At 45.2% G+C, this 22,148-nt stretch overlaps 1 protein-coding gene across 1 annotated transcript; it reads right to left on the reverse strand.

The window, feature by feature from the left end:
- Positions 1-514: 514 nt before the first annotated feature.
- On the reverse strand, positions 515-19,119 carry TMEM221 (transmembrane protein 221). The gene is made up of 3 exons (XM_072601565.1): positions 18,242-19,119; positions 6,021-6,106; positions 515-1,411 (listed from the first exon to the last, which is right to left on the reverse strand). The coding sequence occupies exons 1-3, from the start codon at positions 18,532-18,534 to the stop codon at positions 924-926; spliced, it is 867 nt and encodes a 288-aa protein (XP_072457666.1). The 5' UTR covers positions 18,535-19,119; the 3' UTR covers positions 515-923.
- Between the last annotated feature and the right edge of the window lie 3,029 nt (positions 19,120-22,148).

Here is a 22,148-nt window from a genome sequence, read left to right on the forward strand (position 1 = left end):
TGAAATCTCTGGTTAAGGCCTCCTCAACTGTTCATTTGTCCATTGAGATAGCATCACAGACTCTCAGGAAGCAAAGGGACCTCAGAGAGCATCTGGTCCAACCTCAGCCTGAGCTGGAATTCCCCTTCTGCAATGAGTGACTTATCCAGACTCCACCTGATGGGGGAATCTCTCCCTCCTAAAATTGCCCTTGGAGATATCTCGAAGTGGGAGGAAAAGATGACCCGAGATTGAGTCCAAATCTGCTTTTCTGCTACTTCTTCTGCTAGTTTTACCCTCTGGGGCAAAGCAGAATCTTGGAGACTAGCGGACAGCTGCCGTGTGTCCCCCTTCTAGACCTTCTGTCCTTCAAAAATTCATCATATCGCTTGATTGGCAGCCTTTTCTTCATCTTCATCATCTTCTCTGTCCTTATCAAACTGTCATAACCAGAATTGAATTCCCAGTCCCTTGGATGAGGCTGAGCAGGGCAGAAGACAATGGGATAATCAATTCTTTCCTTGTGGACACTGTCTTTTTTTTTTTTAAATGCAGTCTAAGATTTATTTTTCTGATTCTATGCATTTATGTTGACCTTGCACTCCACTAAGACCCTCAGTCTCTACCTGAGGGTTTCAGCTTTGGTCCCAGTGCTCTCTAGAGGGTCTGGAGTCAGAAGACCTGGGCATGCATTGAAGCTTTGCTATTTGCTAGCTGTGTGGCTTTAACCCTTCTAGGCCTCAGTTTCCCTAGCTGAAGGAATGAGATTGGACTAGATGGTCCCTCCCGGTTCTAAAGCCTATGATTCTATGAGATCTCTGGACTCCTAAGTGCCAGAATTAATCCAAAGCTAGACATGGGTGGTGACACCTCAGTCCATAGTTTTAGTCCCCTGAAGCCCTGGACTGGTCCACACCAAAGGTCCCCCCCCACCCATGAAGTGTTCACACCAAGGTGGAGTCTTTCCCGGAGCTGCCAGTCTTTCGACTCAGCACCCCCCTCATCTCCTGAGCCACCCCATTCCAGGGTCTGGCCCGGGCCCCCAGCAGCCCTGACTCTGCTGACAGTGTCCGGTGCATCCTGGGTGCCCCTCGGTCACCTTCTTCAGTAGGTACAGGAATCCCTGTGGGGAGCGAAGAGGAGGCCAGGTGAGGTCGAGCCTCCAGGAAAGGAGGGTAGGAGAACTCTCGGTGGATATCGGGCCGTGCCCTGCCACCTGGGGCTTGCTTGTAGAGGTCCCTGGTGGGGCGGGTTGTGTTGTTCTCATAGAGGGTGTGGGCTGGCTCAGGCAGATGACGGTGGGAGGCCTTCGATGCCCTGAGCAGGATGTGCGTGAGGGTGATTAACAGGACCACTATCCCAGAGGACAGGATGCAAGCACTGACGATCCCCGTCTCCATTTCAAACAACAGCAGCATGTAGATGGACAGAGCTGGAAGAGAGGAGGAGGAGGAAGAAATGGGCATACTACTTCCAGTAGGGGTAGCACTAAGTGGCCCCAAAATTGGAGCCGGAAGGGACCTCAGAGGCCATCTGGTCTAACCCTCTAATTCTACAGAGGTATTTAGGTAACAGTGTATAAAATGCTGGGCCTATGGAGCTCTTTGCAAGTCACTTTGACTCTGCCTCAGTTTCCCCAACTGTAAAATGGGGATAATAAGAGTACCTCCCTCCCAATGTTGTTGTGAATGAGATAATATTTACAGAGCATTTTGTAAATCTTGAAGTACTACGGAAATGCCAGTGATTATTGCTATTTTTATGATTTTTAAAACTTATTGTTATTTATTATTTTTATTTTTAACAGGATAAGGTGCATGGCATCATGTCTGCTGTCACTGAGTCCACAGAGCATGAACCTCCATCCCAACACTTTTACTCAAGCACAAAAAGTAGGTATTTTATTTTCTTCTGCAATGGTCCACCGAACGCTAAAATTCAAGGCATCCTGGTGACTTATCCTAGGACTGTCTTGAGGAGAACAAGATAATCTTTGGTGTACACTCATGACATAGGGGCAAGAGCCCTGGAGTCAGGGAGACTGGCTTCAAATCTCGACAATGTGGTGCTTACGACATAGTTGACCTTGTAAGTGACTATGCTTGCCTGAGCTAAGTTTCCTCATCCGTCAAGTGGGAGGGTTGAATAAGATCCCCTCCAAAGTTCCTTTTGACTGGGGATCTAGTTCAGGACAGCTGGCTCCATCCATCCTGATGGGTGTTCTTAGAGGAGACCCCTTCTCTGGGGCCTCAGTTTCTTCTGAGTTGGAAATTTCAGGATTCTATTTCTTATACTTTCATTTATTTTTGGAGGGGGGAAAGCAAGGCAATTGGGGTTAGGTGATTTACCCTCGCTCATAGAGCTAGTAAGTGACAAATGTCTGAGGTCAGATTTGAACTCAGGTCCTCCCGACTCCAGGGTTGGGTGTTCTATTCACTGTGCCACCTAGCTGCCCCCTCTTATACTTTCTAGTTGTGAGAACATGGTCATATCAGTTTACCTTTTGGAGCCTCAGCTTCCTAATCTGTAAAATGGAGATAAGTATAGCTATTGTGCCTCTCTCCCAGGATAGCTGTGGAAGTCTAAGGAGATTGGGTATTTTTGAAAATTTTGAAACACTGCAGAAACATCAACTTTTATTCCTGCCATTTGATTTCATGAGGAGTTATAGATTGAGAGTGAGAAGAAGTCAACCCTTCATTTCATACATGAAGAAAATGAGGTCTAGAAAGGACAACTTAATTAATGTCCTCCAGATAGTAAGTGAGAGCCAGGATCAGAACCCAGACCCTATGACTCCACACACAGAGCTCTTCTACTGCCTCACACTGCCTCCTTTTTATAAGCCTTGTAACACCCCTATAAGGTAAACAGTACAAAGACTGAATTATTCCCATTTTACAGATGAGAAAATTGGGGCTCAGAAAGGGGACAGAACTTGCCCAAGGAGAGATAACGTAGGTGAAATACTTTGTAAATTGAAAAATGCTATAGACATACTACCAAGAGTGTCCAAGGAGTCTATCACTTCCAAACGCCGTCTCACTGTGCGCCTCTTGAGTGAGAAGACCTCGGGTCACAAGCTAACCACCTCTCCCTCTGCTTTCCCTTATAAAACCCTATTTTCTGGACACTAAATCCTTAATCCCTCAATTCTCTCCCAGGCCATCTTTGCATTAGTCACTCTTCCCTCTTCTCCCCATCTTGACCCCTTGTTCAAACAATTCCACTCTATACTGTCCTTCTCTCTAGCCCTCTATCCCCTTATCATATTACTTAATTAGGCTTAGCCAAATCTCAGCCTTGGATTACTCCCATCATGCTTCACTTTTGCTCCTACACAAATGTGCTACTGAATGAAGGTGAAGAAAATGACACATCCATTCTAACTGGGTCCACTACTAATTTATGTTCCATAACCTCAATTAGGTCTCCGGGAATTCTCTGTGGCTGTCCCCCATACCTGCAAGTTCTCCCTCTTTCGCCTTGGCTTCTTTTAAATACCAATTAAAATCTCATCTTCTCCAGGAAGCCTTCCCCAATCCCTCTTCATTCCAGCGCCTTCCCTCTGTTAATTATTTCCTATTTATCCTGCGTAGAGCTTGCTTTGTATATAGTGATCTACGTGTTATTTCCCCCATTACCTATAAATTCCTTGAGGGCAAGATTTTTTTTTCCTCATCTGTAAAATGGGGATAATTCAATATTTGTACTGTTTACCTCACAGGGGTGTTACAAGGCTTATACAGAGAAGGCAGTGTGGGGCAGTAAAAGGGCTCTGTGTTTGGAGTCACAGGGTCTGGGTTCTGATTCTGGCTCTTTTTGAATCCTCAATGCTTAGCAAAATGCCTGACACATAGTAGGTGCTTAATAAATGTTTATTGATTAAGTATCAGAGCCAGAGGTCAAATTTCCATTTTTTTCTCTTCCCCAACATATATTTCATCATCAGCAGTGGTTCTGTTGATTTGGGATCAGCTCTGGTAATGTGGGGAGGTCACATTCTCTCTCTGAGCCTCAGTTTCTCTATAAAAAAAAAGAGAGAAACTTCTCTTTTATAAAATGTAAGCCGCCCTCTCAAGGCACTTGGAAAAGACTAAGAGAAGTATGAGCTTTAGTCATGCCTGAAAGATCAGGTCAGTGTGTGTGTGTGTGTGTGTGTGTGTGTGTGTGTGTGACTTGAGAGGCTGTACAAAGGGATAAAAGTCCAAGTGTTTTTAAAGGCTGAAGGCTTGAGGTCACTGCCTCTTCCCAAGTCTGGACGCTAAGTCTGTCTGTGGACACGGAAATCCTGGTTTTCCCACTAGAAATCAACCTTATCTCCTCTATCTCTGTCTCTGTCTCTATCTCCTTCTTCTCTCCTCTCTTTCTCTTCCTCTTTGTCTTTCTGTCTCTCTCTCTTCCTCTGTCTGTCTGTCTCTCTGTCTCTTCCTTCTTTCATTATCTTCCTCACCCTCAAGCTCTCCCTTCTTGCTAACTGTTCTATGCCTGTTCTAGGTACCATCCTCTCAGTCCCCCAGACTTAAAAGCTTGGTATCAGCCCAGACTCTTCACTATCTCTCACCCCCCATATGCAAGATGTTGCCAAGGCCTGTCGATTTCATCTCTGTAGCATCTCCTTTAAATGCCCCCTTCTCTTCTCTGACATTGCTACCCATTCTGGTGGTGACCCGATCACTACAATAGTCTGCAGGTGGGTCTGTCAGGCTCAAGTCTCTCCCTGCTCCTGACCATCCTCCACAAAGCTGCCAAAGTAATGATCTTAAAGGACAGACCTGACCATGTCATTCCTCTCTCTATTCTACAAATTCCAATGGCTCCCTATAACCTCCAAGATCAAATATAAAATCATTTGGCATTGGGAATTCTTCTTAAACTGCACCCCCCCCCCATGCCTTTCCAGTCTTCTTACACTTTTCCAGCAGGATCCCTCTTCCCCTGTGTTCTGATTTAGTTACCCTGGCCTCCTGGCTGTCCCTCTCACAGGGGACTCCATCTAGCCCCCTCCTCTGCTACTGATCTCCCTGACTTCCTCCAAGTCCCAGTTAAAATCCCACCTTCTACAAGAAGCCTTTCTAAGCTCCATTAATGCGAGTGCCTTTTCTCTGAGACTACTTCCAATCTACCCTATACATATCCTGCCTATACCCAGCTGCTGGCGTGTTGTGTCCTCCGACAGACCAAGAGCACCTTGAGGCAAGGACTGACTGTCTGTTTTTGTATCCTCAGCATTTGGTGTAGTGCCTGGCACTTGGTGGGCATCTAGGAAATGCTTATTGACTGACTTTCTTACGCTTAGAACCCAGGGTGTCAGGGCTGGGAGGGCCTTAGAACACAGGATGTCAGAGCTGGGAGGCCCTTAGAACACAAGATGTCAGAGCTGGGAGACCCTTAGAACACAGGATGTCAGGGCTGGGAGGACCCTTAGGACATAGAATGTCAGGGCTGGGGAGAAGCTATAAAAAGTAATCATTATAGTATATATAGGAAACAGCAATAGACTTGGAGATTGGAGCACAGGTTCAAATACCAGGTAACCTTTCCTAGCTGTGTCATTTAATCCCTTGGCCTCTGTTTCTTCACCTATACAATGGGGTGGGTGGGTGGGGGAACTATGGGATTTATACTAATTACCTCACAAGGTTGCTGTAGGGAAAGCCCATTATAAACCTTCAAGCATTGTAAGTGGCTATAGAATGTCAGGCCTTAGATCAGTCAGGGAAGCCTCCTGATGTGACAGAAGGGCAACCTAATTTTAGGTAGGCTTAGATAGATGTGTCCAAGGGTCACATAGCCTATTAGCCATACACACAGGAGCAGACCCTGGATGTCTTGCCTCCCAGCCCAGTCCTTTTTCCTCCACCTTACAGAGAAGAGCAGGGCTTGGGTAACTTGCCCTGGGGAGGAGGATGAAGGGTAGAGAAAAGGAGAAGGGGGTGTCACTCATTCAAGGGTCACTCACCACTGACTATTGGGTTAAATGGGTAGCTTCTAGCCCCATGCCCTTCCATAGGGTGTTGAAGAAAGAGACAGGCCCCTACCTGCTAAATACACAGAGACCCCACAGCAGAAGAAGCCAATGGAGATGTGCCGGAGACAGCGGCTATCCAACAGGAACCAGTCAGCCCTGCAAAAAAAGAGATCTTTAAATAAGGAAGGCAGCGTGGCAAAGGGCAAGATGGAGGGATCTGGAGTCCAAAGGCCTAACAGAGAACTCACTACCACGTAAGGTAGTCTATCTAATGCTACACTACCTGTTATTTTTAGGAAGTTTTCTGTGTGCTCTGAGTTCAAATCTGTCTTCTGCTGAGCAAATAACTTAACCTGCCTCATCCTGCTTCATTATTTGTAAAATGACAAGGTTGGAATAGATGGGTTCTCAGGTCTCCTCCATTTCTAGACCTAGGATCTTTTAACCCTGTGACATCAACCTCTCTGCCAACCCTAGTTTTGCCCTCCAGGCCAAACAGGACATGGCAGAGTCACTTTTCAAATAAGGTGACAATCATTCCAGGCTGCCAATGTCCTTCCTAGACCATAGCACCCAGAACTGGACAAAATACATACTGAGGATTAGAAGAAGAAATTAGAGCTGTAAAGTACCTCAGAGGCCATCTTGTATGATCCATACATGAAAGGAATCCCCACTGGAGCAGAGTTGAAAAGTGGTCATCCAGTCTCTGCTTAAAGACCTCCAAGGAAGAGGAAGCACCCTACTTTGGACATCTCAGATGAGGCAGGAGGCAGTTTGGTAACAGTGGGAATCATACTGACTCTGGGGGAAGACCTAGGTTGGCATCCCAGCTCTGACACTCAGATGCCGAGGGGCAGCTTGGTGGGGTAGTAGATAGTGTTGGGTTTGGAATCAGGAAGACTTGAATTCAAATCCTGCCTCAGACCCTGGTCAAGTCCCTTAATTTCTCTGATTCTCAGTTTCCTCATCTGTACAATGGACGTAAAAATACCACCTACCTCCCAAGGGCTGTTGTAAGGATCGAGTGAGACAATATGTATCAAGTGCTCTATGAGTGTTCGCTATAATAGTTTACTCACTGTATGACCTGGGGGCAAGTCACTTTAAGTTTCCGTGCCTCAGTTTTCTCTTTTGTAATATGAGAGGGTTGAACTAGAGGGTCTCTGAGGTCCCATCCTGTTGCAGATCTATGATGACTGCTGGGAAGTTCTCCTAGACCTCAAGCCTCTATTTACCTCTTTGCAACTTGAATCTCCTTCTGCTCCATCAGATCCCTCATTCTGGACACTAACTCTATCCATATTCTATCCACAGAATAGTAAAGCTGTGACAGAGAGAGATCTGTGACAGCCTATAGTCCAACTTCCATTTTATAAGCAAAGAGACTGAGCAACCACAGCCTACTGGATATACAGGATAATGACGATGGGCATCAAGGTGGTACAGAGGAAAGAGCACCAGGCTTGGACTCAGGAAGGCCTGAGTTAAAATCTGGCTTCAGATGCTGACTAGCTGTATGACCCTGGGCAAGTCACTTAACCACGTTTGCCTCAGTTTCCTTCTCTATAAAATGGAGACAATAATGGCACCTGCTTCACAGAGTTGTGAGGATGAAATGAGATGATATTTGTAAAGTGCTTAGCAATTTATAAATGTTCGCTATTTATGTAGTGCCAACACAGCACAAAGAGTGCCAGGCCTGGAGTCAGAAGACCTGAGTTCAAATTCAGCCTCAGATACTTACTAGTTGTATGACCCTGGGCAAGTCACTTCACCCTGTTTGCCTCAGTTTCCTCATCTGTAAAATGAGCTGGAGAAGGAAATGGCAAACCACTCCAGTATCTCTGCCAAGAAAACTCCAAATGGGGTCACAAAGAGTTGGACATGACTGAAAGAGACTGAACAACACTTATAAATGGTGCTTTAAAGCTGGAAAAGCCCTGTCCTTGTCATTTTGTTTGATACTAACAACAACCCTGTGAAGAATTTGCAATCAACATTCCCATTTTACAGATAAGTAAACTGAGACTCAGAGTAGTTGGTTGACTTGTTCAGGGTCACGTAGCTAGTAAGCGTCTGAGGTAGGATTCGGCCTCACGTTCTTTACATGAGGTTCAGCACTCATACTTAGAGTCAGAAAGACTCATACTGACACACACTGACTGCGTGACTTTGGCTGAGTCACTTAGTCCCTCAGTGATCCCAGGCAACTCTATACAACTATTGCAGAGCATGTGCTATCAGCATTGGTGGAGAGAGTTTCCTCAAGGGGAGTCCCAGTATCAATGAAATCACAGATTCAGTCCAAAAAAAGGGAAGAAAAAGAAACAAAAGCTCAGATAGGAGGTGGGACTTGTCCAAGTCATGCAGTCAGGGCTAGATCAGGACCCAAAATCTGGTTCAGTCAGTCTATAAAGATCTATTGAGGTCCTACTATGTGCCTGGCACTGTGATGAGGGCTGGGAATATTCCCAAAGAGGCAAAAGACAGTCCCTAGCCTCAAGGAACTTAAAATCTAATGGGGGAGATGACAGTGTGGAAATAGGATTAATAGGAAATTGATAGAGGGCAGGTGCTTGGGAAAGGCTTCCTGAGGAAGGTGGGATTTTCATTGGAACTTGAAGGAAGCCAAGAAGGTCAGTAAATAAGCAGAGCTGAGGAGGGAGAGCATTCCAGGGATAGGGGACAGCAGGAGGAAATGTCCGGAGTTGGGAGACAGTGGGTCTTGTTTGTGGAACAAGGAAATCAGTCTTCTTGGATCTCAGAGTATAGTTATCCCTCCCATATCACAGGGATTAGGGGTACGGAGCCTGGCAATCTGGAAAACCCACATAAAATATTTTGGCCCTCCCTTCAAACCAGAGAAATTGGAATTATTTTGGCAGTAAAAGATAAAATATAGTTAAATTATACAATGGCATACATATACTTGATGCATTTCTGAGTTTCTAAACTTTTTTTTTTGGTGTCATCTGAGGCTTCTGCAGAACACCCCCCAAAATTCCCATTTCTTATACTGACCCTTGATAGGGAAAGTTGAGATGTGGAAGGAACTGTATTTGGATGGGGTGAAGTTGTAGGGGGCCAGTGGGAGTGGAGTTGGGGGGGGATTAGAAAAGGTTTAGGATGCCAAAGGGTTTTCTATTTCATTCTGGAGATGGAGATAAGAGATAGGGACCCACTGCAGTTTACTATAGAGTGGGGGTGATATAGTCAGAGCAGTGTTTAGGAGACACTCCTACAGAGTTCTGAGACACCTGGATCCGGCAGACCAACCTATTTCAATGGTCTGGGCAAGAGATAGTGAGGCCCCTGACAAGGGTCAGAGGAGAGAACGGACAATTGGAGATGGAAGACCAGAGATCAGCAGAGGTTAGGGTTGAGGAAGTAGATTAGAGAATCATCAACCCTAAGATGATAACTGAATAATGTGGGAGTTAGCATGGATGGATGGAGAAAATGAGTTTTTGGAAGAAGGAAGAGACCCGGGCATGTTTGTAGAGAACAGGGAAGCAACCAGTAGAGAGGAAGAGATGGAAGGTAAGTGAAAGTGGGGATGATAGGAATGCTGGAGAAGACAGGTTGTACTGGGATTGTGTAGGTAGAGGGGTTGGCCTTGGCAAGAAGGGTCATTCTTCTCATGTGAGATAGGGGACAAAAGAGAAGAGAATGGGGGAAGAGATCTGGGTGAAAGGGGAGCTTTCAATGAATGGTCTCAGTATTTTCAATGAAATATGAAATGAGTTCCTTAGCTGAGGTGAGGTGAAGGGGAGCCCCCGAAGGTTTGGAAGATTTGGCAGATCCACTGTGATGACAGAATGGTAAACCAATTAGAGAGATTTAGAGAGATGGCCTCATGGAAGCAAGGACCCAGTCGAGATGATGTAACACAGATTTATAATGGACCCAATCAGTGTGTTTCTGTGACTTTCTCCACCTTCATTCAATAGTATGTAAGTAGGAGTGAAGGCAGGTAATGATGGGAGTCATGCAAGGCTGGAGCTTGGCAGGACAATCGTACAGGGAGGCAGAGACTCAAGAGAAGAGGACTACGTAGAGTGGACTGGTCAAGATGGGGAAGAAAGGACAGGGAAGCTTTTGCAAGGGTGGTGGCTTGGGAAAGAACTAAGAAGTTGAGGGATTTGAGTGAGGATGAAGACCAGGATGATAAGGCAGAGGGAGAGGCGGCATCACAACAGATGGTGATAGAATAAGGGCATTTCAGAAATCATAGAGGTGGAAGGGATGCTTTTGTGTGTGATGGCAAGATCAAGGGCATGACCACCTCTGGGTGTAGCTGAGTGGGGAGATCATAGAAAATGAGTAAGTTGGGGAACAGGAGGTTAGGATATTTGAGAAAGGACCAGTATTAGGGAAGCCCCCTAACGTGAGAGGAGGAGGTGAGGAGGAAAGACTGGGAGCCAAGCATAGAACTCACAGAGGAACGAAGGCGAGGCCCTGGAAGTGAGCAGACACCAGCTACCAGAACTTAGATTGGGTGGTCTATAGGGACTGAATAAGACATGTTACTGAGTGATTGGAGGTGGAGGGACAGTTTGGAAGCAGCAGTGGGGAGCAAGGAGCCCTTACACTGCAGATCCAGAATTCCTTCCTGGAGCTATGCCAGCTGTAGGGATGGGAGAGAAGCGTCATCGCGAACAAGGACAGAGGAGAGGAAGGCATCTCGTTGTGTCAGAGGGGACAAAGACCCAGGCTATGGAAGCCCAAACGAGCAATCCAACGTGACAGGCTAGAGGGGGACAAAGCCACCTTCTGTCCCTAGCAGGCCAGGCGAGGGAGGGAGAGGAGGGGCAGGGGAATACTCCCTGAGAAGGACAGAGCAGAGTCCAGAACACTCCAAGCCCCAGTAACCCTTTCCTAGACTTTTTTTTAAAGGCAGTCCTCCAGGGGCTGCTGGCAGAGCTGAGGCTGATGATACAGAGAGTCTCCCAGAGCTGACTTTGATCAGAATGGGCTTGGCTAGGCTCAGAGACCCCGAATTCTAGTTCTGATTTAGCCACCAATGGATTATTCCTCCCTCAAGGTGGGCAGCCAACTGCAGCCCCAGAGAAATAAAAGGAGCTTTATCCTGGGATATTAGCATATTACTAACCAGACAGACAGGTCCCACCAGGTGAAAAGCCAGGATTTACAGAACACAGAAGATCAGAGCTGGGAGGATTCTTAGAACATGGAATGTCACAACTGTGGGAGGGCCCTCTGGACAGAAAACAGAGTTGGGAGAGACCTAAGAACATAGAATATTGGAATTGAGAAGGACCTCAGAATATTGAATGTCAGAGTTGGGAGGGACCTTAGAACATAAAATACTGGAACGGAGAGGGACCTTAGAACCTAGAACGTAAACTTTTAATTGCTATAAACACTAGCATTTGAGGAGGGGTGGGCATACTTGTTAAAGGTAACTCCCAATAAGGAGACTCACTCTTCCATTGTCAATAGCACCTGCTCTACCTCTTATATAGAACTAGGGAGTTGCCTAGGGACACAGAGAGTTTAAGTGACTTGCCCAGGGTCACACAGTCAAGTATTTCTGAGACAAGAATTGAACCCACCTTCCTTATTCTGAAGTCAGCTCCCAATCCACTTCGCAACCCTAACCCTCTTTTGTGATTATTATGAGTTATTTTTATAAAAAGGTCATACTTGCCTCATCCTGGAATCAATCCTGTTCAGTCCATCTGCCAAGTCTCTAACACCCTCATGGTGTAGCAAATAGTTAGATGTGGTGCCAGGAATGACTAATTGTGTGACCCTGGATAAATCATCTGACCTCTCTCAACCTCAGTTTCCTTATCTGTAAAATGGGGATCATAATGGCACCTGTTGCACTGGGTTGTTCCAAGTTTCCTCATACATAAAATGAAGGGTTCTAAGTAATGCAGTGACCAACCATGGCTCCAGAGGTAGATGAGAAAACATGCTAGTCACCTCCTAACAGAGAGGCAAAAGACTCAGGGTGCAGGACGAGACGTATAGTTTTTGGATATGGCCAATGCAGAAATTTGTTTTGCTTAATTTTATATATCTGCATTACAAGGCCTTTCTTTTTCTTTTCAGCTGAGGGGGAAAGTGAGAAAAGTAAGATTTCATTATGTGGGAAAATTTTGTAAAATTTTGTTAAAATTAAAAAATATAATGGAGATTGGACTAGAAATTCAGGGGTGGGAAGCCTGCAGCCTCAAGGCCACATGTGGTCCTCTAGTTTCTCAAGTGCCCTTTGAGGGAATCCAGTGGTCAAAGGGCTGCACTTGAGGTCTAGAGGGCCACTTATGGCCTCAAGGCCAAAGGTTCCCCACCCCTGAAACGGTCTCTAAAATTCCATCCAGAAAAAAAAAAAATTCCATCCAGTTTTAAAGCTATGATGAACCCCTAGGTTTCTGTATCAGTCACCCAAGACTTTGGGACCCTGTCTGTGTTGCCTGGTTGTGTGCTCCTGCCCCACTCCTGGAAATGAGTTCCAGGCCCCTACTTCACAATGAGTCAAAGAGGCTGAAGCCTGGCCTCTCTGACATGAACCTCCCACACGGCCGTGTTGCTGCCAACAGCCCTCGCCTTCAGTGGCTTCCCAGCTTGGGGTTAATGATTTCACCAGGCCATTAGCTTCATTCGCAAGGTGACCCGAAGAAATATGAAGCCTTGGTATGTCCACCTTCCCAGACCTCCCACCCCCACCCTTCGGGAAAGCTGAAGTTCTCCATTAGATCCAGTAATGGATCCCCAAGGAGGAAGTAACATCTCTGTCTTCAGGCGTCTGCAGAGTGTTCACAACAACTTGTTTCTCCAGACCCCAGATGGGAGGCGGAGGAATGATAGAGGGAAACCAAACAGGGGCAAATCTAGAGAAATTCTCTGGCAGTGAAGTGGAAGTGCCTCCATTGGGGGAGGGGGGAGGCAGACCTGCCCTGGTCATCCTTGGAAGCCTTCAAGCAGAGGTAGGGGTACTACTTATCAGTAAGTTAAAAAGGGCATTCCTGTTCACTCTTTCGACTAGGCACCTTCTCTCATCCCTTCCCCCTCAGACATTCTGTTCATTTTGGAGTCCAAAAGCTCTCTCCCTTCCAAAACTTGCCCTAGGTTTAGGGATTTGAACCCATGCCTTCTGGGCACCAAACCTACCACTCTATCTGCTGCACCATAAGGGTGTTTGAGACATGGCAGCTGGATTGAATAGATTGATTCTAGAGTGGAAGGAGGAAGTTCTGGCAGAAGGATAGGACACCAAAAATCCAGGGTTTTGGGGACCAGAAGATTCTCTTGGCTTACTTCTGTTCTCTCCCTGCTCCCTTCTTCTTCCTTTCACTTTTCTTTCTGAGCCAATCTCCATAGACAAGGAGGAGGAGAAGAAACAGTGATGCTTATCACAGATCACAGGATGATGTGAGCTGTGGTATATATTACAGGCCCTTTGGATTGTCAGAGTTCAAGAGATCTTAGAGGCAGTCTCGTTTTACAGATGTGGAAATTGAGGCCCAGAGAATCAAGGCACCAAGTACTTTTATGCATACACAATTTCATTAGCATATCAAACTTTCTGAGGAGAAAACTGCCTCCTTCCAAAGTAGGTAGGATAAACAAAAGGTTTCTTCTGTAAAACTCAGATTCAGTCAAAAGGACATACCCAAGGACCTCGAAGGCCATGTGAGGCCTCAAGGCCATAGGCTCCCCACCCCTCTCTTAGGGGGTTTCCTTGAGTTCTGAGGGTGAAATGATATGCCTGAGAAAATACTGCAAGTGTATGTCAGAGCCAAGACTTGAATCCAGGCCTTCTTGGCTCCAAGGCCAGGTCTCTGTCCACTATCTCCTTAATTAATATTTTTCAAGTTGACTTAAATTGTTGAGATGACTTGTCCAAAGTGTCTTCCCACAGGGGCTACCTCCTGTTTTTCCTAGTTAGATTTTACATACGTGACCTGTCTTCATTTGTTCCTCTTCTTTTGCCCTTTTTTGTAGTCCTGGAGTTTAGCACGGGCCCTGGCTCATAGTAGGTGCTTAACACATTGCTTCTTGACTGACTGACTGGCCCAAGATCACAGGGGAAGACTGAGAACACATAGAATCTCAGAGCTGAGATGAACTTCAGGTGGCATCTTGTCTACCCTTTACCTAGACAGAAGAACCCTTTAAGAGATCCACTTCAAATGATCATCCAACATCAGCCTGAATACTCCCAGTGATGGAAGCTCACTACCTTAAGGGGCAACACATTCAGTTTTTAGGGAGCAACAATCATGGAACTGTCCTTTCTACAGCTTCCATCCAGGGCTGTTGTACCCTCTGCAGAAGCCAACTTAGTGGGGCAGGGAGAATACTAGAATTAAAGCCAGATGAGCCAAAGTCCAGGCCCTGCCACTTACTACAAGCTGTGTGACCTCCTACAAGTCACTTCCCCACTCTGTACCTCAGTTTCCCTATCTGTAAAATCATAGAATCCTAGACTTGAAAGGGCCTTCCAGGGCCACCATAACTAAACAAGAATCTTCCCTTTATAGTTCCCCCAACAAATGTTCAGATATCCTTCACTTGAAGACCTCTAAGAAGGAGGTACCTATTATCTCCCATTCCCTTTTTGGGTAACTTGAATTATTGGGAAGTATTTCTTTATGTAGTCTCTCTTCAATGTCCAGTTTTTGGTTCTTTGCCCTCTGGGGCAAAGCAAAACAAGACCAATCTGTCTTCAAAAACTATTATGTCTTTTCTCTAGATGAAACATGCCAGTTCCTTTGTCCAGTTACCTTATGGAATATTCAGCTGGTCCTTCACCATCTTAGTCACCCTACTCTAGAACTCCACCTTATCAATGTTTTTCCTAAAATATGGTATGAAGGATGAAACACAATATTCCAGAAACCAGTTGGAACAAGGCGCTGTTGACTCGCTGAACTTGCAGTCCACTAAAAGCCCCAGATCTTTTTCAGATGACCTGCTGCCTAGTCATATTTCCCCTTCTCATATTTGGAATGAAGGTCATTTTTTTAACAACAAGTTTAAGACTTTAAGATTAAATTTTCTCCTATTAAATTTGGATCAATGGTCTAAACTGTCAAGATCCTTCTGGATCCTGACTCCATCCAACACACTATTTCTGTCAGATGTGTATCATCTGAAAAATGTGATAAGCATTCCATCTTTGGCTTCATCCAAGTCACTAATAAAAATGGTCAGCATCACAGGGCCAATGAGCAATCCCTGGAGCCCTCCACTGGAGACCTCCTTCCAAGATACCATTAGCTCATTAATGACTACATTGGGGTCGGGTCATTCAATCAACTCCTTAACTCTCTTAAAATCTAATAAGGATAATAATAGCTAGCTTTTCCATAGTGCTTCGAGGTTTGTAAAGAGCTTTATATGTTAATTCAGTTGCCCCATTGAGCCAACATCACTCCATCTTGTCCAGAGGATAACGCTAGTAATGGTCAAATGCTTTCCTGAAATTAAGGCAAACTACATCTAGAACAGCTGGAGAAGGAAATGGCGAACCACTCCAGTGTCTTTGCCGAGAAAACTCCAAATGGGGTCACAGAGAGTGGGACATGACTGAAAATGACTTAACAACAACAATAAATTATCTGGAGCATTTTCCAAATTCAATAACCCTGTCAGAAAAGAAATGGATAATCTGGCATGACCTGTGCTTGCTTGATGAAGTCCTGCTGGCTCTCTATGATGACTGCTTCTTTTTCTAGTTTTGTTTAGTTGTTTTCAGTTGTATCAGACTCTTTGTGATTCCATTTGGGATTTTCTTGGTAAAGATACTGGAATAGTTTGCCATTTCCTTCTCCAGATCATTTTATGAATGAGGAAACTGAGGCAAATAGGGTTAAGTGACTTGCCCAGAGTCTCTCAGATAGTGTCTGAGGCTGGATTTTTGAGGTGCCTCCTTCCCCTCTTACAGTAAATTTTCCTGATTGCTTCAGGACTGTTTGGTCAGGTCTCCAGGATCTGACTCCAGACCCAACACTATCCAATGTGACACCTACTTCCTTTTCTAGATGTTCACGAACCATCCTTTTATTATTGTATTCTAGGACAGGGCTTGCACTAGATGATTGGCTTTAGTACCTTCTACCTCTAACATTCTGGGATTCTGTGACTCCAAGAAGGAGAAGTCTTCAAAATAACTCTTCCTTCTTTTTTATTTTATTTTTTAAAAATTTATTTATTTTTAGTTTTCAACATTCATTTCCACAAAATTTTGAGTTCCAAATTTTCTCCTCATCTCTCCCTTCCCCCACCCCAAAACGCTGTGCATTCTGATTACTCCTTCCCCCAATCTGCCCTCCCTATTATCACACCCCTCCCTTCCCTTATACCTATCTTCTCTCTTTTCTTGTAGGGCAAGATAGATTTCTATATTCCATTACCTGTATTTCTTATTTCTCAGTTGCATGCAAAAACAATTCTCAACATTCATTCCTAAAACTTTGATAACTCTTCCTTCTTACATATTTACATACCCCCTCCCAAATATCCTTAGTTCCTTCAAGCAATGTCATGGCCTCCAATCCTCTCCCCATAGCAGTCACACACCCTCCTATGGACACACTCCAATTTGTAAGTCTTTCCTACAAGTTGGTGCCCAGTATATTGAATACAGGTGAGATCTGGCTGGGGCAGAGGACAATGGCATTATCATCTCCCCATTTTGAACCCTATGATTTTATTAATCCTTCGTTCTACAACTTTACAACCTATTCTGAGGCAATGTGGTATAATGAGAACAGCAATGGCTCAAGGCAGAGGACCTGGGTTAAAATTCAACTTCTGTTTCCTACCTGTGCTACCTTGAATAAATCACTTAATATCCCTGAACTTTGGTTTGCTCATCTGTAAAAATGAGAGGGACTGGGCTAGATGGATTCTGAGGTTTCCCAGCTCTAAATCTGAGATCCTAGTATCTTGAGTGTGTCACTAAATCCTCTGTGGGACTTTATTTTCCTCATCAGAAAAATGAGGGAATTGTTCTAGATCATTGACTGTGGTCCAGATACTGGTGGGAATCCCTAAGAGACTTTTAGGAATCCTCAAGGTTAAAACTATTTTCATAATAATGCTAAGACATTATTTGCCTATTAAAATACTCCTTTTTCCAACTACATATCTATGTGAGGTCAGGGTTTCTTCATAAACCTCAGCCAAAACAACACATCACAATGAATTGAATATGGAAGCAAATAAAAGAATCCAGATGGATTCTATTAAGTCAGACGTTAAAGAGAGTTGAGAAAATATGTAAAACAATGCCACTCTTCCCTTATTTTTTGCTTTGGAAAAACAGTCATTTATCATAAAAACATTATTTATGTTAACATGCAATGGGTTTTTATTATTATTTTAAATGAATTAATAAATAAATATTTTAAAAATTGATCCATTTTAATTTTATATTATAAATAGCAACAGATGTAACTCACATCAACAAAAGCCTTTTGGGAGATCCTTGATAATTTTTAAGAGTATAATGGGGTCCAGAGAATGAAAAGTTTGAGAATCTGTTGCTCTAAATCAAAATTTTATTTTTGTTCCCTCAAACCAACCTCCTCATCCCTCCCCCTCTCCCTCCTCCAAACTCTCTTACCTGAGCTATCCGGTGAATAAAGATCTGGATGAAGGCTGACTTGGGTTAGATCATTGGGGAGAAATATTATTATACTGAGGAGCTTCTTTTCTTCTGAGGATCAAAGATTTAGAGCTGGAAGAGACCTTAGAATCTGACCCTTTCCGCACCTTATTTTGTATAGGGGAAAACTGAAGCCCAGGGAAGTTATGTGACTTACCCAAAGTCACAGAGACAAGTCAATCACCGGTGAGGTCTGAGCCAGGTCACACTCTGTAGTTCAAGCTGTGGAAGCTCATTGGTCTTTGAGAGGTTATGAGGGAAAAGGCAGAGTCCTAGATTAAGTCGGAGGGCTGAGGTCCAAGCCCTGGTCCTGTTATTGATCTGTATGATTTTGGGCAAATCACTTAAGGTCCTTAGGCTTTCCTTTCCTTTTCTGGAAAATGAGGAGGTTGGACTAATTAACCTATAAGATTCCAAATCAGTCCTAACGTTCCTCCTCACTGACCTTCTGTGTCCTAAGGGCCCTCCCAGCTCTGACATTCTATGTTCTAAGAGCAGCTTAGAACATTCTCTGTTCTAATAAGTTCTATTCTGGTTCTGCTATTCCATGTTCTGAGGGGGTGCTCTGGCCTTGGAGACGCAGGAAGCTAGGAGCCAGCCAGGACCCTCCAAGCCCGGTTGGCTGAGGACACCTGGGTCCCTACCTGTCTGGGCTGGTCCGTGCCAGCTCAGCGCTGAGATGGCACAGCAGGAGGCAGAAGAAGAGCGCGCAGAGGTTAAGCACCAGGCAGAGGGCACTCAGCGCCGAGGCCAAGGGCAACAGGACCCCGGCGGCCCCTTCGGCCGCCCCCTCGGTGCCCAGAGACCGGCCCCACAGCTCGGCGCGGCCCGCCTGGAGCTGGAAGAGGAGCTGCGACGACAGGATCGACATGACGGCCGCCAGGATTCCCAGGAGCACCAAGACCGACAGGGTGGGCCCGCTGGATGCCCAGGGCATGGCCGGAGTGGGGGCGGGGCACGGGCCGGAGGACCAGAATTGAGGGTGAGAAGCTAGGGAAGAGAGGGAGGAAGGAAGAGAAGGCAGGGGACAGAATATGCACCCCTGGAGCAGAGGGAAGGGAGAGGGCAGGAGGTGTTAGGTCTGGAAGGTCAAGGGTGCAAGGAAAGGTCCTGGGCCAAGGAGGTTGGGGTCGAGGTACCGGGTGGCTTAAGGGTCTGAGTCAGGAGGGGAGAAGAGTCAAAGTGGAGCAGCGGTGGCAGGGGGGAGGTTAAGGGGGTGGGGATGCCTTAGGGTGCCAGAGGTCAGTGGAGCGGAGGGGAGGACGAGAGGGTTGTTGGGGGACAGTGGAGCTGCAGTGCGGGGTGGAGGTTGTCGAGAGGAAAGGTCCGGTATGGAGAGAGGCTTCTGAAGTTGAGAGTGCAGAGGAACAGTGGGGCTTCAAGGACAGGCTCTGGACTCTGGAGAGGCTTCTGGGGGCTAAGGGGGTGGGAAGGTCAATATTCAGGGTTGGGGGGAGAAGGGGATGGGGTCAAGAAGAGGAGAGAGTGCAGCTGGGAAGCCCGCAGGGACCAGATCGAGAGAGAAGGGAGGAGCCGGCGAGGGCAGCGGCAACAGGAGAAAGTGACAAAGAAACTTTGCCCGAAACTTTGCAATCCTCCCCCGCCTCGCGATCCAGAGTGGAGCGCTCTCCCTGGGCGGCCTCAGGGCGGAGCTGAAGCCACCTGAAAGGGAGGGGGACGGTGAAAGGAAGGAGGGACCAGGGTGGGGACAGAGGTGGCAGAAGGCTGAGGGCCAGGAGGCGGGCAGGGGGTGCGCAGCCACCAGTGCTGAGCGGCCGCCGCAGCTGCCTCAGTGCGCTCGCGCTTTTGTCTCAGCTTTGGCTCAGTCTGGGTTTGTCTCTCTCTAAGTGTCTGGATCTGTGAGAGCCTCTATTTCTCCCTGACTTCTAAACTACAGGATTTAGGACTAGAAAGGCTATTAGAGATCATATCTTGATCCAACCACTTCATTTTATAAATGGAGAAACTGAGGCTCAGAGATGCGAAGAGATTTGTTTGGTCAAGGTCACACAACTGGTATGTAGCAGTTTCCCTATTTACAGATGAGGAAAATGAGACTGGGAAAGGTAGTGTCTTCCCCGGTTTATCTCTTTGGTCTTTCAGAGTCCATTTCTCTTTCTACTTTTGTGACTCTCTTCCTCCTCCCCCTCTCCTTTCTCTCTAAGTGTTCTCTGTCTCACCCTCAGGCTTTCTTTCTCTCTGAGTCTCTCCCTGTGTTTCTTAGAGTCTTCACTGTCTCTTTCAGTGCCTGTGTGGAGCATCCCTTTCCCTTTGTCTCAGTGTCTCAGCTTGCATATTCCTATCTGTCTCTCTGTCTCTTTCACTGGGTCTCTTCTATGTCTGGGGGAAAAATGCAAAGTCTCTCTTCTCAAAGATGTTTTTGTCAAGTATGGGAGCAGGGGGTCGGGAAGACCTGGAAAAGTAAGAAACAAAACCAAACCAAAAAGCTCCACACCAGCCACATTGTATATCACCAGACATCCACTGGATATATTGAAGCTCATATCTCATTCCCCAGCATTCTCCAGAGGAAGCTGATAGCATTTGTGAAGTCAGAATTTTCTCTCATGCCTGAGTGCCCATTACTCTAGGGAAAGTGGAGCTCAGATTTCCTTTGAAAATCAAATTAGATGTCCATCAGTTGAAGAATCACTAAGTAAAATTGTGAAGCTGGAGTCTATTACTACGCTAAAAGAAATGATGGCTATGATGGTTACAGAAAAGCACAGGAAAATTTATATGAGCTGATGCAAATGGAAGTAGGCTGAGCTAGGGAAACAATATACAACAACAACAAAACAAAACTGAAAACTGTGCACCAGGCTGGCCCCGAAGAAGCGATGAGGAAATGCACCTCTCTCTTTTCCTTGAAGAAGTGAAGACTATGGTCATGGATCATTATAAGTACTGTCAGATTCAGGATGCTGTGTTGGCTGGTTTTGCCGAAATAGTTTTTTTCCTTCTTTTTTACTTTGTTACAACAGATGGTAGGAGGGCAGGGAGGGCTATGTTTACAATGCAGGTGGTGAAAAGAGAAGATATTAATAAATATTTTAAAAATCAACCAAGTGAGATATCACCCCACATCATGCAGACTGGAAAAGACATAGGAAGTCATAAAACAGTCAATTCCCAAAAATGTAAACAGTCAATATGGTGGAACTTTGGGAAGTCAGGCTTCCCTGTAGCATTGTTGATGGAATTATGAATTTATTCAATTGTTCTGGATTTGGGTTTAGAAGTATGTTCATACCCAGCAACTCCATTACTGGGTATGTACTTCAGGGGAGTCAAAGACAGAAACAAATGTCTAATGTTTGCTAAAATATTCATAGCAGTATTCTTTGTAGTAACAAAATGAGTCAGTCAACAAGCATTTATTAATCACATACTACATACTAGGCGCCATGGTAAGTGCTGGGGAATCCAAAGAAAAGCAAGAAGCAATCTCTGTCCTCAAGGAGCTGCCATTCTAATGGGGGAGACAATATGATGAACGTTACACATATACACGATGCAAAAGGGAAGGCACTATTGTGAGAGGGGTTGGAAGAGGTCTAAGAAAGGTCTCCTAAAAAATTAGGATTTGAGCTGAATGCTAGAGGAAGCCAGGAGGAGAGGAGAGAGCACATTCCAGGCATGGGGGCAGCCACAGAAAAGGCACAGAGATGGAGCATAGTACGTGAACAAGCCAAGAGGTCAGTGTCACTGGATAGTAGAGCATGTGGAAGGAAGTATAAAAAGTCTGGAAATGTAGGAAGAGGTCAGGTTGTTGTGCAGTCATGTCTAACCTTTTGGGGTTTTCTTGGCAAAACTCGAGTGGTTTGCCATTTTCTTCTCCAGTTCATTTTATAGATGAGGAAACTGAGGTCAACAAGGTTAAATGACTTGCTCAGGGTCACACAACCAGTAAGTATCTGAGGCCAGATTTGAATCTGACTCCAGGCCTAACACTCTATCGACTGAGCCACCTCAATGCCTTAAGGCTGAAGAGCTTTAAAAGCCAATCAGAAGATTTTATAATTGATCCTAGAAGTGATTGGGAGCTACTGAAGTTTATTGAGAGAGTGAACATAATCAGACTCATGCTTTACAAAGATCACTGAGTGAAATGAACAGAACCAGGAGAATATTGTACACAATAACAGCAATATTATACGATGATCCACTGTGAATGGTTTACCTATAGCAATACAATGATCTAAAACGATTGTGAAGGACTTATGCTGAAAAATGCTGTCTGCCTCCAGAGAAAGAACTGATGGAGTCTGAATGGAGATCAAAGCAGACTTTTTCTTTACTTTGTTTAATTTTCTTGGTTTTTTTTAATCTATGTTTTCTTTCTCAACATTACCAACATGGAAATATGTTTGTATAACTTCACATGCATAAACAAATTACTTGCCTTTTCATTTAGGAGAAGGGGAGAGAGGAAGAGAATTTGAAAGTCAACAAATGTTTAAATGGGTGTTAAAATTGGGTTTTTTTACATGTAATTGGAGAAAATAAAATATTAAATTAAAAACAAACAAAAATCACTTTGAGGGTAGA

This window comes from Notamacropus eugenii, chromosome 4, assembly GCF_028372415.1.
Source record: "Notamacropus eugenii isolate mMacEug1 chromosome 4, mMacEug1.pri_v2, whole genome shotgun sequence".
Taxonomy (NCBI): Eukaryota; Metazoa; Chordata; class Mammalia; order Diprotodontia; family Macropodidae; genus Notamacropus; species Notamacropus eugenii.